Source organism: Ictalurus furcatus, chromosome 9, assembly GCF_023375685.1.
Source record: "Ictalurus furcatus strain D&B chromosome 9, Billie_1.0, whole genome shotgun sequence".
Lineage (NCBI taxonomy): Eukaryota > Metazoa > Chordata > Actinopteri > Siluriformes > Ictaluridae > Ictalurus > Ictalurus furcatus.
In genome coordinates this window covers 17,644,026-17,667,456 of record NC_071263.1, presented here as the reverse complement: position 1 = coordinate 17,667,456, position 23,431 = coordinate 17,644,026, and the positions used below count along the sequence as shown (strand labels likewise).

General features: G+C 37.9%; 1 protein-coding gene across 2 annotated transcripts; it reads right to left on the bottom strand.

The window, feature by feature from the left end:
* Positions 1 to 161: 161 nt before the first annotated feature.
* tyro3 (TYRO3 protein tyrosine kinase) lies at positions 162 to 22,490 on the bottom strand. 2 transcript variants are annotated; one of them, XM_053632507.1, is made up of 19 exons: positions 22,162 to 22,490; positions 21,073 to 21,256; positions 18,021 to 18,121; positions 15,770 to 15,940; positions 13,007 to 13,093; positions 11,234 to 11,346; positions 10,591 to 10,771; positions 9,686 to 9,828; positions 7,403 to 7,541; positions 6,396 to 6,522; positions 6,161 to 6,258; positions 5,961 to 6,056; positions 5,590 to 5,670; positions 5,397 to 5,489; positions 4,575 to 4,696; positions 4,136 to 4,245; positions 3,824 to 3,983; positions 3,145 to 3,281; positions 162 to 1,762 (listed from the first exon to the last, which is right to left on the bottom strand). In XM_053632507.1, exons 1-19 carry the CDS (start codon positions 22,217 to 22,219, stop codon positions 1,345 to 1,347), a joined length of 2,619 nt encoding a protein of 872 aa, XP_053488482.1. In that variant the 5' UTR covers positions 22,220 to 22,490; the 3' UTR covers positions 162 to 1,344. The 2 variants fall into 2 exon arrangements, with proteins under 2 accessions (XP_053488482.1, XP_053488483.1); XM_053632508.1 differs by having other exon boundaries at positions 6,161 to 6,255.
* Positions 22,491 to 23,431: the final 941 nt, after the last annotated feature.

Below are 23,431 nucleotides of genomic sequence, written 5' to 3'. Positions count from 1 at the left end.
AGCTAGATTTTTCAGGAATTGCTGTTCCACTGGGAAACGTTAAATGGGAACCGTTGGGTTTTAGACGCCGTAAAATTCAACCGAATGTGAGAAGGAAAAATAACATTCACAATTCACGGAGGCTACTTCAAAATTCATGTTTATTTTTTCAAAATTCAGAGCTGTGTTGAACAGAAACACGGTCCACTTCAGCTGAGTATAGTGCAATATCAGCTCCATTGTAACACTGTTAACTTTCCAGTTAAATACTTTTAAACAAAAAGAACCTGAAAGTTCAATATAGTTCAAGTGTCAGCTAAAAGCTGTGTGAAGTGTTCAGACTGTATATACCACAGCCCATTGCTTATTGAATGCTGTCTGATATTTGTTGCCTGTACATCACTTACATTTTTACATGTACTAAGCTTGATCTGTATACAACCATAATCAAAATAAGTCTCATCATTTTCTGTTCACTCATTAAAATAAAAAATATACCACCAACTTAGACAGCATGATGCTACTTACTTATTGCATTAAGTACTGCCTAACATGGTCACATCTATTTCATTATTTAACAAGGAATGTTAAATACTTTAAAAGAAGTTTAAAACATGCAAACAGAAACACAAATTTTAGTTCTTATACACTAATGAAGTAAAGGAAAATGTTAAATGTACAATTTCAAGTTATTCTGAGCTAATAAAGCATACATTTGAACCAACACATTTAACAGTAAAATAACCTAAAACTATAACGGACATCTCAGCACTTCACATCCCTTAATACCGAATGCTGTAATGTGAACATTCATAAGACACTTATAACATGCACCATTTGTGCAATCTACCAAATCATCAATCCTGTGTAGATGTACAAACTCTGCAATACTGGCACTGTAAACGGATAAAAACTATTATATTTCATGACAAAGTAAAAGCAAGAGATTTCTGACAGAGTAATATCATCAGCCTTAATGAGAAACATTACAATACAGTAAATCAGTGCCCATGGTACAAAGTTAATAAACCCACTTTTACAGTTATAAAATTTTATTTTTAGCGCTGTTCAATGTGAAAACTCGATTTTGCTTATAAACATTTATTAATATCTACTACCTTTGAAAACTATGCCTATTCATGGTACTTCATTAGCTGATTGTATATGTCTATGTTGGCCCACAAAATAGTGTGTTATGTTCTTTATATCATAGACCTCACATACTCCTCCAGTCTATCAGGACTTGCTGATACATCATCCTTTAACTGCTCTTCACAATGCCATCTGTTTGTGTACAGTAGTCGGTCATTAATTCAGTCAGGCAAAGTTGGATATAATAAAAATTAAAAAAAAAAAAAAAAAAAATCACACATTTATGATAATATCCTCTTCATCATCTTTGATATCCTCAGAGGGCCCATCCTCAGACTGTCTACTCTCCCTCTCTGTCGACCCACATGGGCCAATAATGTAGCGACAGTCACCGCCGATAGCCAGCGCAGCCCCAGAGGACACCACAAGCCAGTCTTTTTCATCGTCCCCCATATCTGCACATTGCCAAGGCACACCCCACTGCGACTCGTAAGTGCTCAGCACATCGGCAGTAGCCCCAAGCCCGGAATCCGGTTCCCCATCACCATCTTCCAGGTTCACATAAAGCAGTGGCTCTTTTGTGGCTGCTGGAGAAAGTTTAGTCCAGAGACCCTCTAACTGAGCTATCAGTTGTTGGAAACTGGGACGGCACTTAGGGACAGGAGACCAGCAGCTGTGCATGATCTCGTAGCTGAATGGAAAAAGGGAAAGAAACAAACCTCTGAGGAAATTGTTTTTTTTTTTTTTTTTAAAGTAATTTAGGAAATTTAGCCATAAACTTTTGATCCTTGGTGAGGTCAAAGTAGATGCATTTCAACTTTATATACACTTTTAATTAATTGATTTTGTAGTAAAATGTCTTGCATATACTCTGTGCCATGTAAATAACGTTTATAACACTAACTCATTTTGCAAAATGGATTCAGAGATTACAGCCTTTTTACTCCAAGGTCTTGATGTTTCATAATTTTTATCTGAATATTTTTCTCCCTTCTTCCTTGTTGATAAAACACAAGTTGCAATGGTAGTTCCATGTATATGTGAAATTTACACCTACTGTGTTTGCATATCCTACATTATTTTATGCTCAAATAATATTTTACTATTTATTAACTGTGCAACGATATACTTCAGTCACGATTTGAGTCGATTCATGAACTAGCTTCACAATTCGATTCTCATGATATTTTAAACGAAGAAAAAGGATGTCTGAAAATACTCCTTTTTTTTCATAAACAATGCAAAACAATGTGCATTTTTGTCTGTATATGTATAAAAATGCTACAAACAGAAGTTTAATGTAAACAAAATATAGTACTAGGTCACCATAACTTAAAAATAAATAAATACATTTGTAAATTTATAAATTTGACTGAATAAACAAAATGTTTATCCTGGGGAAAACAATCAATTGAAACATAATGAGCTCCGTAGCAGCGCCTGAAGCATCATTTTAACTGTAAATAGAGCTCCAAAGTCGGCTAAAATGCCAGAATTTTACTGCCTGTTTCTTGGGCACTGTAGATTGCTGTGGCGAGGGGCTAGTGTCATTTGAAAGCTACTGAAGTGCTCTTTTTAGTTGTTAAATGTGGTTGTGTAACCATATAACCATTGTGATCTGGAGCTATGGGACACTTCACAAGTGCAGATGGTTCCTGGTAAAGGCACAGGCTATCCCTGAAAGAAGGCAAATATGTGACCAGAATGCTCTCTGTACTGTATATTTTAACTCTATGGGTTGCACAGATAAGGACCTCTGGTGTTCAAACAGTGCAATTGCATTAGACTCATCATTAACTGAATGCTTATTTCCAGAATGTGAATCAAACATTTTCACAATGCACATCAGATTTTTGCATCACAATGCATAATTTCACAATATATCATTACACCTACTATTTATTAATATTTCAAGCTGCATCCAACATTTCAGCGTGATGGTAAAATGAAGCCGAATAAACAGAATCATCTGCTTGGATCGTTAGTAGACAGAAAAGCAATACTGTCACATTTGATCATGTAATTCCTGGCATAGAAAATTAATAATATAAATTAGTATGGATTCAAACTCACATGTCATCAGGACAGTCGGATGGCTGTTTCAGCCTTTCACCCTTGATGAGGTACTCATAGACTTCTGAGTTCTCCACCCCAGGATAAGGAGTCTGCCCTCGAGCCATAATCTCCCACATGGTCACCCCAAAAGCCCACTGAGGAAAACAAACAATATAGTCTCTAACAATATTCTCTAACAGACTCTAAATTACCCCTAGATGTGAATGAGCTGGTGAATTTGACTGGTTCATTGAGGGTCCTGTATCTCATGCAGTGTTCCTGTTATAGGATCTGGACACATCGCAACTCTGACCAGGATTAAAAAAAAATAAAATAAAATAAAACGATGAATAAACAATTGATTTAATTAGTTTAAGCAAAACTTGTGGTTGTAACGGAAAATTTTACATAATTGTACATGATATTTTGTGGTTTTATATTCTCATGTACAGTCTGACAGGTTTATTATTGTTAACACACACATATTTAAAAAGTGGTGAAGTAGACTTAATTACATTAATATCTTGGTTTATGATCACTTTACAATATGGTGGACACATTAATCAAGGTAGCAATGAACAGCGACCGAAACATCATTCACAGTTTTCATTTGTCTATGGTTATTGTTAAAGTATGCCTATTAAAAGGCACTTCATAAATATACACACACACACATAACCACCAGACATATAATTACCACATCACTTTGCGTTGTATAAACGTTGTCGGCCAAACTTTCCAGTGCAATCCACTTCACTGGTAACTTTGAGACAGACCCTTGTCTGTAATAATCACCACTGTAGATCTTCTTGGAAAGCCCAAAGTCTGCTACGCATACAGTCATGTTCTCATTCAACCTAAAACAGACGAATGGAACAAATAAAATGAGATTTACTTTGGTAGGCCATCATTTGAAACACGACATTTAATGTGAAACTGTTTGCTGCATACAGAAGCTAGTTATGGAAGCTTCATCTAACTGATTAAAAGTGTCACTGAACAGACTCACATGCAGTTGCGAGCAGCTAAATCCCTGTGGATGATGTTTTTGCTGCCAAGATATTCCATTCCCCGAGCAACATCCAGCATAAACTGAACAAGAGTTTTTAAGGACAGGGTCTGTAGGAAAGACAAAAAGGGGATGAAGCGTTTTAAATATTTCTCCTCAAAAAAACAGACAAACAAAAAAAACAACAACCATTGCAAATCCATGTCCATGAAATTTAGAGAGCAATTATTGAACTATTAATGCAGAGGATTTTATCAACAGACATAGGCTGAATAAATTATTTAATACAAGTCTTTTGGTTCATGATAGTTTATATAATATGTAACGATTATAAACATATGTAAATCTATACTTATGTATTTTCATGTATTTTTAGATAATTCTCATTTACAGTCTTATTGCTGTTATTAAAATGGACACCAGGAGTTTTGACACTCACAAAGGGTTCGTCCCCCAGACGGGACATAAGGAGGAACGTATGCAGGTCACCATGTTTCATAAAGGGAAGGATCACCATAGGAATAGGTAACCGCTGCTGGGGTCGTCTATGCAGGCTCACACCTGTCAGAAAGAGACACATATCCTGTGATTTCCATCTAGTCAATGGAGTAGTCAATTAAAAGTTATACATTTTAATGGTTACATTTCATCCTCAAATGAAAACGACCTGCCCACTTATACACTATATATATATATATATATATATAAGTTGGTGAACACCTGCCCATCACAGCAATGTGTGCTTTTTGAACATCCCATTTCATATTTAGTCCCACTTTGCAGTTATAATAACGTCCACTCTTCTGGGACAGCTTTCTACTAGATATTGGAACATGGCTGTGGGGATTTGCTCATTCAGACACAAGAGCATTAGTGAGGTCATGCGCTGATGTTGGGTGAGGAGCACTTGTGCACAGTCAGCATTCCAGTTCATCCCAAAAGTCTTCAGTGGGGTTGAGGTCAGGCCATTCAAGTTCGTCCATACCAACCTTGGCAAACCGTGTCCTCATGGACCTCATTTTGTGCACAGGGGCATAGACATGCTGGATCAATGTTTAGAACAGGCCCCTTAGTTCCAGTGAAGGGAAAGACATCCTATATAATTGTGTGGGAAGGTCCACATATGGGTGTGTCGACATACTTTTGACCATATAGTATATGTAATGGTTCAATCCAATAGACCATATATCTATAAAATGGGTTACATTGTTCATTACATTACAATGTTAATTTTCAGTAATCAAGAAGTTCTTTTACCAACCTATGAGCTGGATGACATTGGGATGATGAAAATCCTTCATGTTGGCAGCCTCTTTAAGGCACTGCTCGATATCACTTGAAGTGCTGATATCAGCTTTTAACCAAAACAAATACTTAGTGAATAAGTACAATAAACAGTGGCTTAAACAATAACTAGGTTTGCTGTTGTCATTGTGTAAGAAATATTTACTTACTTTTCAGTACTTTCACTGCCACCTTCTGCACGGAGTTGTCCTCCATCTTGAGAAAGGCCTCTCGCACTGAACCAAACTCCCCTGCACATGAAAACATATTTTCTACTAATTTAATCTGATTGACCCTTAAATAGTACACATAATTTGTATATTTTTTAGGTTAATTATTTGTAATTGGGCTCCACATTGTTTTCACACAGTTTATGTTTTGGCTGGTATGTGAAGGGCGCAGAATGTTTTGAATACACTTAAATTTCCAGCCAAACCACTATAATTTTTGCTGCTAACCTGTTAAGCTAACAAGGCTCCTCTGTATAAAAATATTCTCCTGTGTATTGAAATGGATGTGCAGGTAAGATGAAAATGCTTACCTTTTCCTAGCATGTGCCCTAAAGTGAGAAGCCTTTCTGGGATGAGAACATCCCGCAGCTTGGTCTTCAAGTCATCATTGATGCCCAGACTGTCCACTAGAGGGAGCACAACATTTCAAATGAACACATGCACTGAAGCATATAGTCCAGCATTAATGGTGTTTGTTTATAGTGGTTATGTGCATGTCATTTACACATACACATGTGTTCTGGGAGCTCCAAGCCCTGTCTGCTAAAGGATCTTACTGCAGTGAAGGACACCACAGATTCCATCCCTGATGACTTGAATGCAGATCTGCTAAAGAAAATATCATTCTTGCTAATATACAGAACTGCTCTCAGAATAATAAAAGCACTTTGAGCCCAATGTCTGCCAGTCATAGCCAATGGCTGCATTTGCTTACAATTAGTCTGTTTCTAGTTGTGCCAGCTTACCCAAACTGAGATTCTTTGCTTCTGCGGTGCACCAGGACTATTAGCAGAAGTCCCAGAACGGTGACCACCAGTAATCCAAAGAGCAGACCCACCCACATGTGCCCCCTTGAAGACTGAGCCTGCACAGCTGAAATAACGTTCCAGAGCAAAACAAGTTCCTCTATTAAGTATTAGACTTTAGGTTATGCTAAAAATTGTGATTTTACATGGTTAACTTTTCTTGAAGTACTGATTCATGTTATATCAGTTGGTGTTTGTGTGCAAATAATCACATTACTTTCTAATAAAATGTGAACTTTCGCATTACTTCCATAGGAAAATGATTAGGGTAAAGTTCAGTATGAACTGAGGTAGTGATTGCAATGTTTTGGACCCATCACGTCCATTGTTTGAGAAAAGAGTGGTACCTGGAACATTTAGCCAAAGTTGTTAGCGTAAATGTTAAAGTTATTCCTCACTAAGAATGTTAGTGAGGAATAAAATCTTTAGGGTGTTAGGGTATGTACTGATAGGTTTGGCTACTGTTAAATTAGATACTGAAATCATATCTGCGCCAACCTGTAAGAAATGCAAGCTTGTTAACTAGCAGTGAGCTAGCCTACTACCTAAAAGGGATGTCAGAAGGACAGTATGTGCAAATTGTTTATTTGTGTACTCTATATTGATAGATCATGGCATTTCTAATTAAGGATACAGGTACAGAAATGTTTCTTAGCTATTCAGTTGTTTATGGTGCACTAAGACCATATTAACCAATTTATTATTCTACATATTATTATAATTATTTTAAATGATTAAAATATAATTCATGGGTAGTTTCATACATCCTTTAAAACATTCAATATTGCAATAACAGTCATGAATACACAAAAACACAGTACTGACACAAAAAAAAAAAAAAAAAAACATGTTAAGATGTGCAAGGCTTTCAGGATTTGATATTCTGCAAACTAAGCTCAATCCAAAATGGCACCATAGCAGATTTCCTAATTCTTTATCGGGCTTACCTGAAGCTGGCATAATGAGCACTGGCAGGCTCAAGGGCCCACATCCTACCACTGTACAAGCAGCCACTTGAAAAGTGGCATTGAAGAAACGGGCTCTTCCAGAGACATGGGCAAAGTTTTCCTTAAACAGTAATGGCTCCTGAAAATTAAGAAGGTGAAGTTTAGTTATTAAACAATGTTTCAAATTCATGAAGATAAAGCACATATCAGTCAAGGTTTTCTGAAACAATACCATCACTGGTGAAAGCCAAGTCTGTCATTATATGCCACACATCATTGACACAGGACGACAAATTTGTTTCATAATCATTTACATCCTTCCACTGAGTCACTACTTCACTAAAAACAATGAAAATTGTTCGTAGAATTTGAACAAGATACTAACATAAAAAATAATCACATTATACCACACCGCTGTTGAATTCGCAAATCTGATTGGCCAGGTGGTGTTGATTAATTTCCTATAACAGTAGCTCTGACAATAGTGAAGACCTCAAATGGCAGGTTTATATTAATGCGCTCATGCTAATACATTAGCGATTTTATAATAACAATTACTTCATAGGAACTTGTATGATGGAACCACCACAAAATCTAAGACTAACGATAAATGGATTAAAACATGTTATTTAATAAAGAAAATCATCCAATCATTAATATGGTGAAGTTTTCTGTAAGGAGATGTTTATTTGATATTTAGGGAAGGACTCTCAGGTGTCAGGACTTTGTAACCATCAGGAATTTTCCACCATGGGAAAGTCTTCTGAAATTAAGGTTTACACTTTCCGGTTTCTCAGTAAAATAACTAGCTGCATTTTTTGTCTTAACTTCAAGAAAGAGAACAAAAAAGAGGCCGGTGAGGGAATAAAGCCGAAAGTATGCTTCACTTTTTACGTGTACGCTAGGACCAGCATACAGTACGTGTGACGCAAATATCGTCATCAGCAGAGTATGCGCATCGTGCAATTTTTCCACGCGTACTTTGTACGCACAGGTCGCACATTTAATTCTTTTGCACTATTTAGTTGTTTCACAAGGTGGCAACAGTGACCCAGGGCCGTAGATTCTCAAGGCCGTCAAAGAAAAAAACCGAAAAAACGGAAGAGACGGCACGAGTGAATTCTCAATCCCTACCTCTTTTCTGGTTGAGTGGATGCACAAACTATCTTCTCTTTTGCTTTTTAAAAAAAATCTTCTTCCTCTAGTAACAACAACTGAAGTAGCATATGTCTTTCTCCTCCATTGTTCTTCGTGTTGTTGTGATTCTTCTGCGTTTTCGTCCTTCACACCAGAAAACCTGCTTTACTGCTCTGTACTGACTCTTGTAGGCCAGGAGGGGTGGTGCAAGTTGTCGTAACGCACACGCGTCGACCGTCTGCGTACATGTCAAACGGAGTACACTTTGCGCATACGCTAGCGTACGCATTAAAAAAAAACAACACGAAGTATACCGGAGGCTTCAGACTAATGATGAGGAAGATAAGAGAGAAGCCAGCAGTCACTCGGAAAGAGTTGCAGGATGACAAAAGCAGCAGGAACAGCAGTTTGACAGAACAATAAGCAGTGAACAGCACTGCACACCTCGAGTCCTACACTCAACGTAAAGAAGCATAGCCTCTTCGGTTTTTTACGTGTACGCTAACCAGAGGCTTAACTTTTCACAGCTGTTATAATGCAAGTGAAAACAGAATATAACTCATTTTATGGATGTTCTACAATAGCAAATGTAAAATATATATATATATATATATATATATATATATATATATATATATATATATATATATGCATGCCATTGAATAATAAATTGAATAATGTAATCTTCGGCAAACTGTTATGGTATGAGGGGAATAAACACTTCAGGGCACGCTGTTATAGGAAAAAAAACAACTTTGGAGTGGTAACATTAACGGCTTAACGTCAGGCTGTATCACACCACCCTGTCACTGATTATTGTACAACACTCCCTGTTGTGTTTTATTCCTTACTTAATAAACACCAAACAAATTATTCTGTTTCAGTCTCAACAAGTCCACTTTAATATCAGGTTAAAAAGTTCACTTTACTATCATGACAAGCATTTGCATATCTATGAATACAGGTACAACAAATGATAAATAGTCATTGTTTCTGACTGATGGAAAATGAAAGCAACATTTCCTTTAAGTCACTTCTAAGTTTTTAGCAGGTCTACAAAATACACATTACCTCATTCCATGTCTTACATAGCTTACATCCTGTGTACTTTAAGGTGTTGCCTTTACTGGTGCTTAATAAATGTACCTGATTCTCTCCACCCACGTTCCATTGCACCTTATAGGCCAGTAATCGTCCATTCAGCTCTTCTTCTTCGAGTGCTGCCCAGGTCAGGGTGAGCTGCTGCTCCGTCAAGTGAAAGGTTAGATTCTTGGGTGCTGCTGAGGGCACTGTATAGGAGAGGCAGAAATAGACCGTAGTGACCATAAATAATCCTCTAAATACATCAACATAAAAACATCCTGAACATTTGATTCGCAACATATTAAATAATCAAAGAGGGTAATATCAGTCATGAGCAGTGGGTGGCAGTAGTGCAAACCCTGCATAAGCCCAACATTGAGATGGATTTGGGACACACACACACAATAGCTCATTGTACCAGCAAGGCTGGAATCCACTGGACTGAGGCCAGTCTCGCCAGTTTACAAACGTAAATAAGATCAACAGTAGAAACCCCTACTGCTCCTCCAACCAGCCAGGCCAATTCCTCTCTCCACCCCCGACCCCCAGCAGCTGCCTGGGGCTGTGAGCCCAACGCTGGGAAGAAAAACCAGAGTTTCTAGACTTCAACTGAAGGCTGTTTATTGTTACTCTTGAACAGCTCACTATATAGGGATAGTTAGTTACAGGCTAATGAATTATCCAGAAGTGGATCTAAGCTTCTCTGATTTGCTAAAATGAAGTAGTTGGCTTGGTTTGTCCTCTCTGGGATTAGAATAAGCTAAAATAAACAACTGTATTATGTCATTAATGGAAAGAGACACATTGTAGGAGGTTTAAGACTGATTTGAGGTGTAAATTCCTAAGAACTGACCTTTCCACCTTCCTCTCTGCTGCTCAAACAGCTGTGCTACAGTACTTGACACATGATCAGAAACAATTCAGTGAGCACTGATGATTCATCATTTCTTATCAGGAGTTATGTATACCTGATTCTGGAGTCTGAAAGTCCATCCAAGGAGAAAAAGGGGAGGACCCAACCTCATTACCACAGCAGATTCTGAAGCTATAATTGGAGTGACTGTTGAGTCCACCAACCGTATGCTGGAAGGGTGGCACTGTAACTTGCTGGTCAGGAAGTTTTACCTTTCTCCCAGAGCTCTTAGACATCTGCAGACATATTTGGGGCAGGGGGATGGAGAGTCCATTCATTCAGGAAAGACTTACAAAGGCTTACACACTTTATAAAACCCAACAAATCTATATTCTAAATACTTTAACTTTTTTTTAAAACAAGTGATCTTGGTTATGCATCCTATTCTAATCTGTGAATTTCTGTTCTGCAAGATACATGCCCTAATCTTAGGAAGAACAGCTCTACCCCCAACACAAATTAACAACTGAAATCGGTAATTGCATACCAAAGGCCTGTTCTATCATAGAGTTTCCACACCTCTGATACCTGCTGAGGCTGGCTGCTAGCAACATTATTTGAACTTCATTCAAGTAGCTTACAGATAACACTATAAATGGGGCAAACACAACAGCACAGAGAGATAGCAGGGTTTTTTTTAACTGTTTATTGCACAACTGTCCTGAGAAAAGTCTTGAGTGATCAGATATGTATAGTACCTGAATGGTGCAGGTGGACAAGTTAGAATAGCCGGTGAACCCTGGGCTCCACATGAGGGTCACATTCTCAGACACCTGGTGAATCTGTATATTCGTAGGAGAGTCAGGAGGTCCTGAAGGGTAAAGAAGTTCAGATTTGCATTTTATACAAAATATTCATAGACTAATTTGTTACAATAGTACAAAGCGGAAATACCAGTATACACATCAGTATTAAACAAATAATAGCTTTAGGAACCAGGGATCTGAAGCATTGAAGAAAAAATCTAGATGTTGCATTAGCTGCTGTTGCTAATTACCGTCATCCATCATTCTTTCTACCATATTAGCTGCAGCAACTATTGTTCATTAGTCAGTGTAGTCACTATGGGGAGATGATGGTCTTCCTGATTAAATCGTTTATAACTTTATGCTCAACTGATTTTTACAAAATGTGCTTTGGTAGAGACTTCATATAGTTCTCCATATCACAGGTGATATAGCAAATATACCTTGAATAATTTGACAGAGTATAACTGCATGACTACAGCAAAGCAGTGGGAAGTTATAGTTATTGCCAGAAAGAATTTTTTTCTGCAGTAATGGGAATTCTGCTTTAAAGATGGATTTTATGTTCCTGTTTGGTTGTTTGAGAAGATTGAGTGGATTATATTAATTAGTTTACCAACATTTTTTACAATGTTTCTTAATTTGTGCATATTTGATAGTACCATTACAGTAGACTGATATTGTTTCTTTTACATTTACACAGCCACTGTAGATTTGCTGTATACCTCTTTTACTGCCTCATGTACCCTTGTTTGGAAAGTGTACAATCGCCTTTGGCTGTAGAGATGAATTTTAGCCCAAAGTGGCTACATTATATGTCCAAAAGTGTGTGGACATCTGGCCATCACACCCATATGTGCTTTTTGAACATCCCATTCCAAATTCAGTTCCTGCTGTTATAATAACTTCCATTCTTTTGGGAAGGCTTCCACTAGATTTCGGAGCATGGCTGTGGGGATTTTCTCATTCAATCACAAGAACATTAGTGAGGTCAAGCACTGATATCGGGTGAGGAGGCCTAGGGCGCAGTCAGTTTTCCAATTCATCCCAAAAGTATTCAGTAGGGTTGAGGTCAGGGCTCTGTGCAGGACACTCGAGTCCTTCCACTGCAACCTTGGCAAACTATGTCTTCATGGACCTCGCTTGGTGCACAGAGGCATTGTCATGCTGGAACAGGTTTGGGGTTCTTAGTTCCAGAGAAGCAAAATTATAATGCTACAGCATACAAAGAGATCCAATACAATTGTGTGCGTCCAATTTTCTGGAAATAGTTTGGGGAAGACCCACATATGGGTGTGATGATCGGGTTTCCACATTCTTTTGGCCATATAGTTTAAGGTTTCCTATACGTACAGCCTCTAAAAGCTACTCCACAGAAATTTATTACACAGAATGGTTATTAATAGGGCACTGCAAAGAAAACTAAAACCAAAAAGTGTTTTCACAGCTTTACCAATAAAATGTCTTAAACTGAATTACAGGTCATACATTAAATGTCTCTATCTGCATTATACATGTGGTGATCCCTGGTGGGGATCTCACACATTCCCTGGCAAGGATGATCAACTTCAAAACCTGTTCTGCCATATTTGCTGTGTTTAATCACTTGGTAAGAAGTAATGTTGAAATCTTGATAAGCTGTAAGAATTACTTTGACCCATTAAGTAGCTGTTGGTTATGTTTTACAGTACAGTTTGTGCTAGATAAAGATAAAGCACAGCTCACCTTTAATATACACAGTGCCAGTCCGAGACACAGAAACACCTTTAGCATTCTTGGCTTCACAGTAAAATTTTATGCTGTCATTCACACCTAGAGAAAATAGAGGATGAATAGTTAGTGTGTGTGTGTTATTTTATCTCTGCTGTCCGTCTACCCTTGTCAAACAGCTACATTTGCAGTAGCACATTTAGCTAGAGGCCACTGGAAGGCAACACTGAAAGAGAACATTAAAATATGTACTAAACTAAATATGCTCTTAAAGCTACATTGGCAAAGTACAGCTATGATGCCACAGACACTGACTTACTCTACAGAAGTAAGAAAAACCCATATGGTAATGTACTTACTGGTGGGGTGATACTCCCCATCACCATCTTAAAACGGAAAGTTTGTCTGGGCACTATAGACTTCTGTAATGCTTTTCACAGAAAGGAAGTACGAGCTGTTCCATAACAGAAAAGACAGCATGCTGGAATATGTTAACAGTCACTGACAGGCAAAGACAGGAGCTGCAGAAGGATGAAGGGCAGGAAAGAATGCAATGGCAGTAGGCCTGCTATTATAGTCGGTGTTCCCGATGTTACACGGTGTTCGGCCACATACCGATTACATCACTTGCCCACCGCAGCACCGCCCCCACTGTCGTTTTGCTTTTTTATAGTAATAATATAATTTAGTTCAGAACGGACACTGCAATTAAAAACTGAACGCGTCTGCTCTGTTCAGCATGAGTCAGAATCGCAGCACAGATCAAATTTCATTTATCACGTAACGAGACAGAGGCGAGCTGACTGACAAGACGATGGCAGAAGATTTGGTTTCAAAAGTTCCATGTGTAATATAAGCGAGTTTGTCAGTGTATTGTTATGTTGTGTTTTTCATTAAGAATAATAATGAACCCACCATTCAAGCAATTGCTGCCCTCGAACTGCCACTAATTCGAAAGTGAAATGCGCTCAGCCACACAGGCATTCATAAGCAATTTAAAAACGATGGGGAAAAAAGGGAAATTTCTGATGAGAAAGAAAATCTTCAGTAAAAACAATTACAAATAGCATTTATGTGCACACAGATTGCTTCCTTTCCCCACTGCGCTGTTATTTTATTCAAAGGTTTAGGCTGCTGATGTTGGAGCCAGTGCACAGGAGCGTAGGGTACAGTACACAGGACAAGAAGGATATGTGACAATGTAATAATGTGAGACAATACTACTCAAATGATGTGTTATTTGGAGCTGTGGATACTTCTATATCTAGAAGATAGATATGCCTAATTTAACTAGCTAGGTAGCCAGGACTTAAGTTTACATTATTTTTTTGGTTGTCAGTTTTGGCATCAAAATACTAAAAAAAATAAAAATACCCTATCTTCGGATTCTTTTCTGAAAAAAGCTCCAGATAGATCACATTAAAGGAAAAAATCAACATGAAGTGTGTTTGTCTTTTCTGACGATTAAATTCTACAGCAAGGTTACACTTCACTGCATTACTTAGAAACAGGTAAAAATACCACTGGTCTGAACACAAATAACTTTGTGCTGAAACTTAAATGTATGAAACATAGGTGTATTCTAGCTAGAACTTAAGAAGGTTTGTAGTCAATTTTGCAAGTTTTTAAACATGACTGGTGTTAAATTCTGTAACCTCACAGCTGTTGATTGCTACAATTGAGCCTTTTGGTTGAGGGGCAATTGGCCTTCTACCACCATCTGAGACTAATCAACATCTAACGTTGAATCTCCCAACTTGCCTACTTCACACCAAAAATGCTTTGATCTGTACCCAATGACATATCATCACACCAGTCATCAGAAATAGATCTTAACACTCTGTTCTCTGTCTCTCTAACGAAGGCTTTGTATTGCAAATCTTTACTGCACTCTTTGCTGAGATTTCCTGAAGTTCCTGGGAGTTCCCTATGTGAGAAATCGTTGGTCTAACATTATATTAGAAACAGTTAATCAAATTTGGCACACTGATTTCTACACAACAACCTCCTCTAAAGGTGTGTTCTTCACACCAATCCTAACTTAACTGACTTGACAGAAAGAAATCCCAATTTGTCAACAGCATGGTGTGCAAGTTCCAGTGAAAGATTGGATTAAAATTGAGTTAACTGTGATAATGTCATAAATTCAATGTCATAACTCTCATAATGTCATAAATTCAAAGGTGATATGATACCTGGTGTACTGAAGTTTTGTCTTTTTTGGCCATGATAATTGTCCCCTCAAATCAAGCTGACAGATAAAGGTATCTTAGAAAGCAACATTTGATGCAATTATTCGATTTGGACATGACTAACTGCCTTCCTGCCTCCATATAATACCTGAGCAGGCAGTATTGTGAAGTTTCGAACACACCCTGTGACATTTAGCTTTAAAAAAAACAAAAAAACAACAAACAAAAGTCATACTGGAAACTGAGCTGGGAGTGTATTTACAACAATAAATGGAGACAGCCCTTTTCTCTTCACAAGAACACTAAAACGTAGTGCCATGGTTCTCAAATAAGAAGACAGACATCAAAAATCCTGCTCGTTTTTTTTTTTATACATCCCGACCTTTGAATGTTACTTCACAATCCAAATAGACCTATTGAAATGTCACATGAAACGCATTAGTCATAATGTGTCAGCAATGCACTTACCTTTAAGAGTGCATGTTATATATTATGTAATATAATAAATATTTGCGTCACATTGTTTAAAAGTGAGTCACACATGACATACACTTTTCTCAGGATGACCAGGGACAGTCAGAGTTACCTTCTACCAAGAGCACAGACGGGGAGGGCCTGAAATCTCCTTCTTGTACTCCCCCCAGCCACCAGAGCACCAGCACTGGTTCAGGAGGCCCAACAGCTTTACACGTCAGGTTAAAAGGAGCACCAGGAAATGTGGCTATATCCTGGGGTTCCAATGTAAAGTGGGGTACACCTGAAGATTAATCAGAAAGGACATGAGATGTATTTATTTGTTTTTCTTATAATGCTATGTCAGCATCAATGTTTTTCATGGCAAGATCAATGTAGGTAAAATAGGATATTCTGTAAATACTTATTAGTTACTTACTTACAGTATTACAACGATAAAATTTTACAACATTCCAACACTGTCAACAACAGCAGGTATATAAGGTTTATATAAGCACTTTAATATTTGATAAGAATTCTATAATTTTTCCTGGTGAGACATTTTGTAAAACTTCTAGATGTCTTTTCTGAGTAGAATTGTTGTCTAGTATTGTTAAGAGTACGAGCGTCCTGTAATATCTGGACTATATAACAGTCATTCTTATTTTACAGGAATCACATGTTTGTGGTTCTTCCCTGTTGTGTGAGTCAAGGTTTCAATACAGCATCTTGTGTATACGGTCTGGTCGTGTGTGGATTCAAAGGGGAAATGATTGAAGTGTCTTTCATTTATAACAGGGCTGAGTTCGTGTAGCTTGTTATGAATGCACTAGTGCCATTCCATTTGCCACTTTTTGTATGTATGAGCTTATTATTGGTTTGAGATCTGATGGTGGGATTTGACAATCTGTAATTCTCAGTTTGAGGGTTTCCTTAGCAGCAATGTCTGACTGTTCATTGCCAGACAGCCTAATATGGCCTGGTATCCAACAGAAAAGGAAGTTGAAATTTTGTCTCTGTAAAGAATCCACTTTGGGTAGAATGGTGGCAATTATGGGGTGTTCAGTCTTTAAAGATTCAAGTGCTTGTAGGGAGGATTTTGAGTCCGTGCAGACTTTAAAAACGCCGTTTTTGTGTACTCTCTATCTGTTCTAGGGCTAGGACCAAAGCACGGGCCTCGGCTGTGAAAACTGAGCATTGTCTGGGAATACAAATACTGAGGTGCTGTTAACCGAACACTACTGCTGCAGACACATGATTGTCCCTCCTAGATCCATCTGTATATATGTATTTATGGAGTGAGAAACAGCATCTTATGTCTAAGAATGATCGTTTCTACACATTTGGGTGGGTCACTGTCTTCTTATGTTGGGTCAGATCCATTATGGTGTTTGGTTTCTTTATATTCCAGGGTGGTACAGAGCATGAATGTGTCTGTACTAAGATGTCCAAGTTAATATCCCTGTTCTCTAGACAAAATGCTTAACATTGTCATAGAGATTAACAGTGTAAGTGAGGGAAAAAAAAATCAGTGCCACATTATTAGACACAGTAACAAGTTTAAATAAATAAATAAATAAATACAGCATATTTTCAATATAGACCTTTTACAAGTCACTTGTCTAATATCCCGTAAAGAAACTGTAACATGCTTGACCTCGTGCTGCTCAAACTGTTTGAACACGTCCATGCTGACCGATGCAAGAAAGAAAAGGAAACAAACGGTGCATTTAAGCACTGCCTATTCATTATGATGTTAAATTTGACACTTTGTTGTCTTCGTCATTGGGCAAAAAGTGCTGTTTTTGACGATTTTGAGCGAAAATTTTCAGTGGCTGAAATTTCAGTGCATCCCTAATAAATATAGTGATGTAAAAAACTGATGTCTAATGTTAACAAAGTCGAACATACATTAATAGAGTTTATTTCACATTAATAAACTCAAAACAATCTCCATTCACTTTGATGGAAAGCAAGGCCATCCCATCTTTCAAGTTGAAAAAACTGAGTCGGGACAAGAGCACCAGTCAAAAGATTACTAATTTGTGCTGAAGAAAGGAGCTTCTAGGGGTGTCAGTTAATATTGGAGAGTTCAAAACCCCTACGCAATTGTCAATCACACCGTCATATGTTGATTGGCTCATCTGCCCTTTTTATTGGGAAGAAAAAATACAAATGCTCTTTTTGCGTATTTTTTGTCTGATAACTTGTAGTAGAGTAGTCTAATGTTCAATTGCTGAATTCCTACACAAAATGTGTAAAGGTTGTCAGGTCTGTTAATAGAATAGAGATCTTCCTGCTATAGCTTCTCAGTATCATTTAACAACAATAAGTGTGTGAGCATGTACAGCTGAAGAGTGAACACACCCAAGTTATTGATTTACCTTCCACTGTGATCCAGGCTGGCTCAGAGGAGATGATGCTGCCATGATGTTCAACCTCACACCAGTATTTCCCAGCATTCTGCTGCTGGACTGATTTCATACTGAAAATACATTGTAACAGCACATGCTTATGTGACTGATCAAATCCACACAAAAATAACAGTACAATGAAAATGTGTCCATCGTAGCTTGACAGACTGACGGATATATTCATAATACTGTACATCAAGTAAGGGGTAAATACTGTATGTCACATCATTCACACCTGAAGCCACAATTACAGATCCCTGAGTACCATTAAAGTAAGAAAATTTTAAACAAAGTCAACTGATATTGTGAAAACCAGTTGTCTCATACCCATATAGGTCCTTATACTGGATTAAACATTGGTGCTTTCTTCATAGTTTTTTTTATTCATAACCTGGCCTAGGCTGGATCTGAAAGACCAGCCACGAGCTCGAAAACATCAACCCTGATGCCAAGGATTAGCAGCAATGACAGCATCTGATACACATTCCCACATTCCCGACAGCCCGTGCATTACTCATGGCCAGCTCAAAACATGGCTGTCAACTCTGCCAAGAGGATGACCACATCGGCTTACTTATCAAAAGCGATGCCATGGATTCCACCTGATGGTCCAGGATAAATACTGTGCGTTTTGCTTAGTTTTAGGTACTTCAGTTGAAATGTTCCTATGGAAAAAAATCTCATGCTCAGAGTTTCTTATTTGCACCCTCAATAGGGCAAAAAAGCTATATAAGCTGATTAAGCAGCAGCACCTCCTCTCCACTCCCACAGTACAGTTTTTCTCAGCATTCTTCTGGTCTGGTGTTCCTGTTGCATCTTGTTGCAGTTTGACAAAAGCAAAAAGGATTAAGAAGAACACCAGACCAAAAATCACAACAAAAAAAATCAGAGCCAGCTGAACAAAGCTGTTATCCACTTGTTTGGGGTGTCAGAAAAACCTAGAATAATTGTCACATCCCATTTTATTTCAGACACAGCAAGACTTCTAGACAAGACCAGACAAGACGAAAATACAAGTGCAGTGATAATATATGCAATCTAGTGAGAATGGACACAGTTATACAGGTGCATCTCAAAAAAATTGAATATTGTGGAAAAGTTCATTTTTTCCTGTAAGTTAATTCAAAAAGTGGGACTTTCTAGATGCATTACACATAAAGTGAAATATTTCAAGGGTTTTTTTTTTTTTGTCTTACTCTTGATGATTGCGGCTTACAGCTCATGGAAATCAAAATCCAGTATCTCAAAATATCAGAGTAAATAATTTATAATACAGAAATGTCGACCTTCTGTAAAGTATGTTAATTTATGCACTCAATACTTGGTCGGGGCTCCTTTTGCACGAATTACTGCATCAATGCGGCATGGCATGGAGCCAATCAGCCTGAGGCACTGCTGAGGTGTTATGGAAGCCCAGGTTGCTTTGATAGCGGCCTTCAGCTCGTCTGTATTGTTGGCATACTGTAAGCCATAATCAAGATTAAAACAAAAAAAGGCTTGAAATATTTCACTTTATGTGTAATGAATCTAGAATATATGAAAGTTCCACTTTTTGAATTAAATTATGGAAAAAATGAACTTTTCCACGATATTCTAATTGTTTGAGACGCACGTATATACTGGTGTTGGGAGACAATTGTGAGCCAATCCTGGCCAGGTGTCAAGAGAGCAAAATTGGCCGTGCTCTCTAGGTGAGAGGGATGGCATACTCTCCCCTGCCAATCCTCAATCAGTGACACTAGCCAATCACAGTCATTTGTAAGTTCTTGTATGTGAAAGAAGGTAGATAGTGCTTCCCTCAAAGTTTGTTACACTGCCCTGTGATGCAGCATGAGCAGCAGTTCAATAGGCTGCAGTTGGCTAGCTTCATATAATAATGGAGAACTGACTGGTGGAAATTAGCACGTAACCAAATTGAAAACAAATATGTGAGGAATCTTTTTTTTTAAATTACATATGGGTAATCAAAATGATGAATCCACCTTGAGACAACATAGGAAAAACAATACCCTATTTAAAAAAACAAACAAACAAACAAAAAAAAAAACACCATGATGATGTATGTTGATTATATTACACAGTCAGACAGCATAGAATCACTCACTGATTAGTAAACCTTTTTAATAAAGGGAGCAAAAAAAAAACGATTTCACTGCTTATATGCATGCAACCAGCATGAATTATTCCCCTCTCTTTTTCTGTAGGGTATGTACAATCTAGATAGAGACATCAGCTAATTTCAAAAAGGTCATCCATGTCAAACTGGAACAACCAGCTCTGAATAGAAGGATGGGCTGCAACAACCGATTGGATTAAAGCAATATTTTCACACCAAGGGAAGAATACAACATTGTGTGACTTGAGCGATTGCATGCACTGATCCTATACTCTCAGAACAATCAGTATGTGCTACAGTTCATGGTTATATCAGGTACAGAATAAACCATTGAACAGCTGGACAAATCTTACATGATAATCAAGACATACACTACACTCAAAATATCATATTTCTGCTCTAAATAGCACCATCATGCCAAAGTATTCACCATTTTTTATTTCACAAGGGATCTTGGAACCATTTTTTATGGGAACCTGTCTGTCATAGGGTTCTGCACTGAAATTTCAAGTGTTTCTCCAGAGGTTCACCTTCACACCGCTAGATGGAATCTTCTTTTTAGAGTTTATACCAATACATTAATCCTGAAAAGTTTCCAAAAAGCATAGTATAAACCAAAGATGAAAGAAAACACGTGTGTTCAAAATCAGAAAATATATGCACCTTAAAATATATCTTTATTCTATAATCAGTGTAGGAAACAGTTTGTGGCATCTTGAGCAGTCTGTCAATGTTAAGAAGATTAAGAATTAAGCTTTGTTAAAATAATACTACTTCTGTGACATGCATTTAAAAGGTCAGTGACAGTTTCTCATCAAATGTTCAAAGTTTAGAGGTTATAACTCTAACCATCAACTTGGAACCTTTTATGAAAGAAAAAACCCTTTATAGACTCTAGTCCCTTACCTGTAATATGTCTCCCAGTGATGTGTGTCTATAGTGATGTACATCTGGTCCATGCTGTACAGTTTTACTCCATCCTTCATCCACACAATCTCTGGCTCGTTTAAGCCCTCAAGAGCACAGCCTAGACGGGCTGTGTTACCTTGAGTTACCGTGAGGTTGGCTGGGTTCTTGGTAAACTTTAACCCTGACAGACAGCACACAGGACAGATATGAACCTCACAGCATTTCTTTCTTATGAAATGTATACTCATTAAAGACAGCAACCTCTTTAATGAGTTCTCTAAATAATAATGAGTCTTTATTAATCACATATACATATGCAGTGAAATTCTTTTCTTCGCATACCCCAGCATGTCAGGAAGCTGGGGTCAGAGTGCAGGGTCAGCCATGATACAGCACCCCTGGAGCAGAGAGGGTTAAGGGCTTTTCTCAAGGGCCCAACAGTGGCAGCTTGGCAGTGCTGGGGCTTGAACCCCCGACCTTCCGATCAGTAACCCAGAGCCTTAACCACCAAGCCACCACTAAAATGACATTTAATGTGCCGATTTTGTGAACCATCTTGGAACGACATATTTTGCATTTCCCGCAACTTGAGTCAGCTTTTGTATCTGATTCTGTGCTGTTCATTGTGCCTGAGCCACAGCACAGTCCTTTACAGAGTCCAAGTTCTGACTCAGACTAGCAGATGAAATGCAAGTTGCAGTAGGATGAAAGCTCTTTACTGTGGCAGGACAGCTGGCTTCAGCAGGCAAAACAGAACAATGAGTACACACTATTAGTAACTATTATGGGCCAACTATTAAATTACATACACAGTGTGCTTGATGGGACAAAAAAATTTTACGATATGGGTAAATAATTCAGGCTGATTCCTGTTCACTAAATAAAAGCAAGAGTTAACACTAATCACTACATCAAGTCACTACATCAAATAAAACACACTATTCTGTACTGCTAAATAACTTTACAATCAAGTTTATTACTACTTTAATCTTGTCTGTGGTTTTAAGTAGCCAGCACTTGTTTATAATTAAGAGGCTGTGTTTTCATAGACTTAGCTACATCTGTCTGAAAAACAAATCCACTCACCTTGAACTCTTTTAGCGAAGTGTAGAAGAACGAGTATCACCCACAGATAAATCTCCATTGTAGCATAATAGAAACACTTCAAACCGGTTTAACGATAACTTCGGCCAGGCGAGCTCAGTGAATTTTCTCGCTGTGGGTGCAGGAGCACATCAGCATTTATGCAACTCAGCGAGACGAGCTCCAGCAAAAGCACAGAAAAACTTCTGCTTACAATAATGTAAGGTTTTATTTGGTGTAAATAACGCGTTCCATGCTTAAGTTAAACTTAGCGCTACATTTCGATTCATCAAACTGCTAACAAAGTCGTACACGAGACATCACGGCAGCTCTGTAGACTCTCAGTTGTTGTCGCGGGGGGGGGAATGCCTTTAGTGTGAAATGGCTGCTGACGCCCCCTAGCGTTACTTAAGAGCATCCCCAGCTGGAGCTCTGCAAAAACAAGATCCACGTCTCGACGTCTAGAAAGGACGAGTGCATTACAGACTAGAAGCACGCAGACCAAACAGAACATGGCTAATAGTCTGTAGTTTGCCTTGAGGGATATTTAAGTTTATTTGTCAAGGACACTGTACAATACATTCATCTTAAATAAGAAAAATGTTTTTCTACCAGCTACCGCAGGTCCTTCATTTCAACAGCAGTCAGACTCTTTAATGTACAAACATCATGTAGCACTGCTAGCTGTCTTTCAACATCAGCCAACACGTTCATAATATTCTGCACTATGTATATTTATTCATTTATTACTCGTTGTTGCCCACCCTCTACTGTGAACTGTGCAATATTCCATTTACTTATCTGTATATGAACGGTGTTACTCATCTGTATATATTCTTATTCATCTGTACATAAAATGAGGTGTTCATATTATACCTATTACTATTATTATTGCTCTTATTCTTATTTTTCTATTTCTATATATTATATTTAGACATTTTTCTATTCTATTTCTATTTAATGTGTATTTTCTTATCTGTTGTGTGTAATTGAACTGCTGTAATGAGGGAATTTCTCCAGTGTGGGATCAATGAAGTTTATCCTATCTTATTTTAAAATATGTTTTGCTAGTAGCAGACTTGGCTACCCTGCTTAAAAAAAAACCCAAACAGCAACCATCAGAGAAATTCTAATGATTTCAACTACACATACCATTACAAACCATCAGCTAACCATTAAAACCATTACCATTACCACTATTGGCCCTTAATGGTATCCATTAGACATAACATGCCACCAATAGAAGGCAACAAATTACCAGTAGAGACCCACA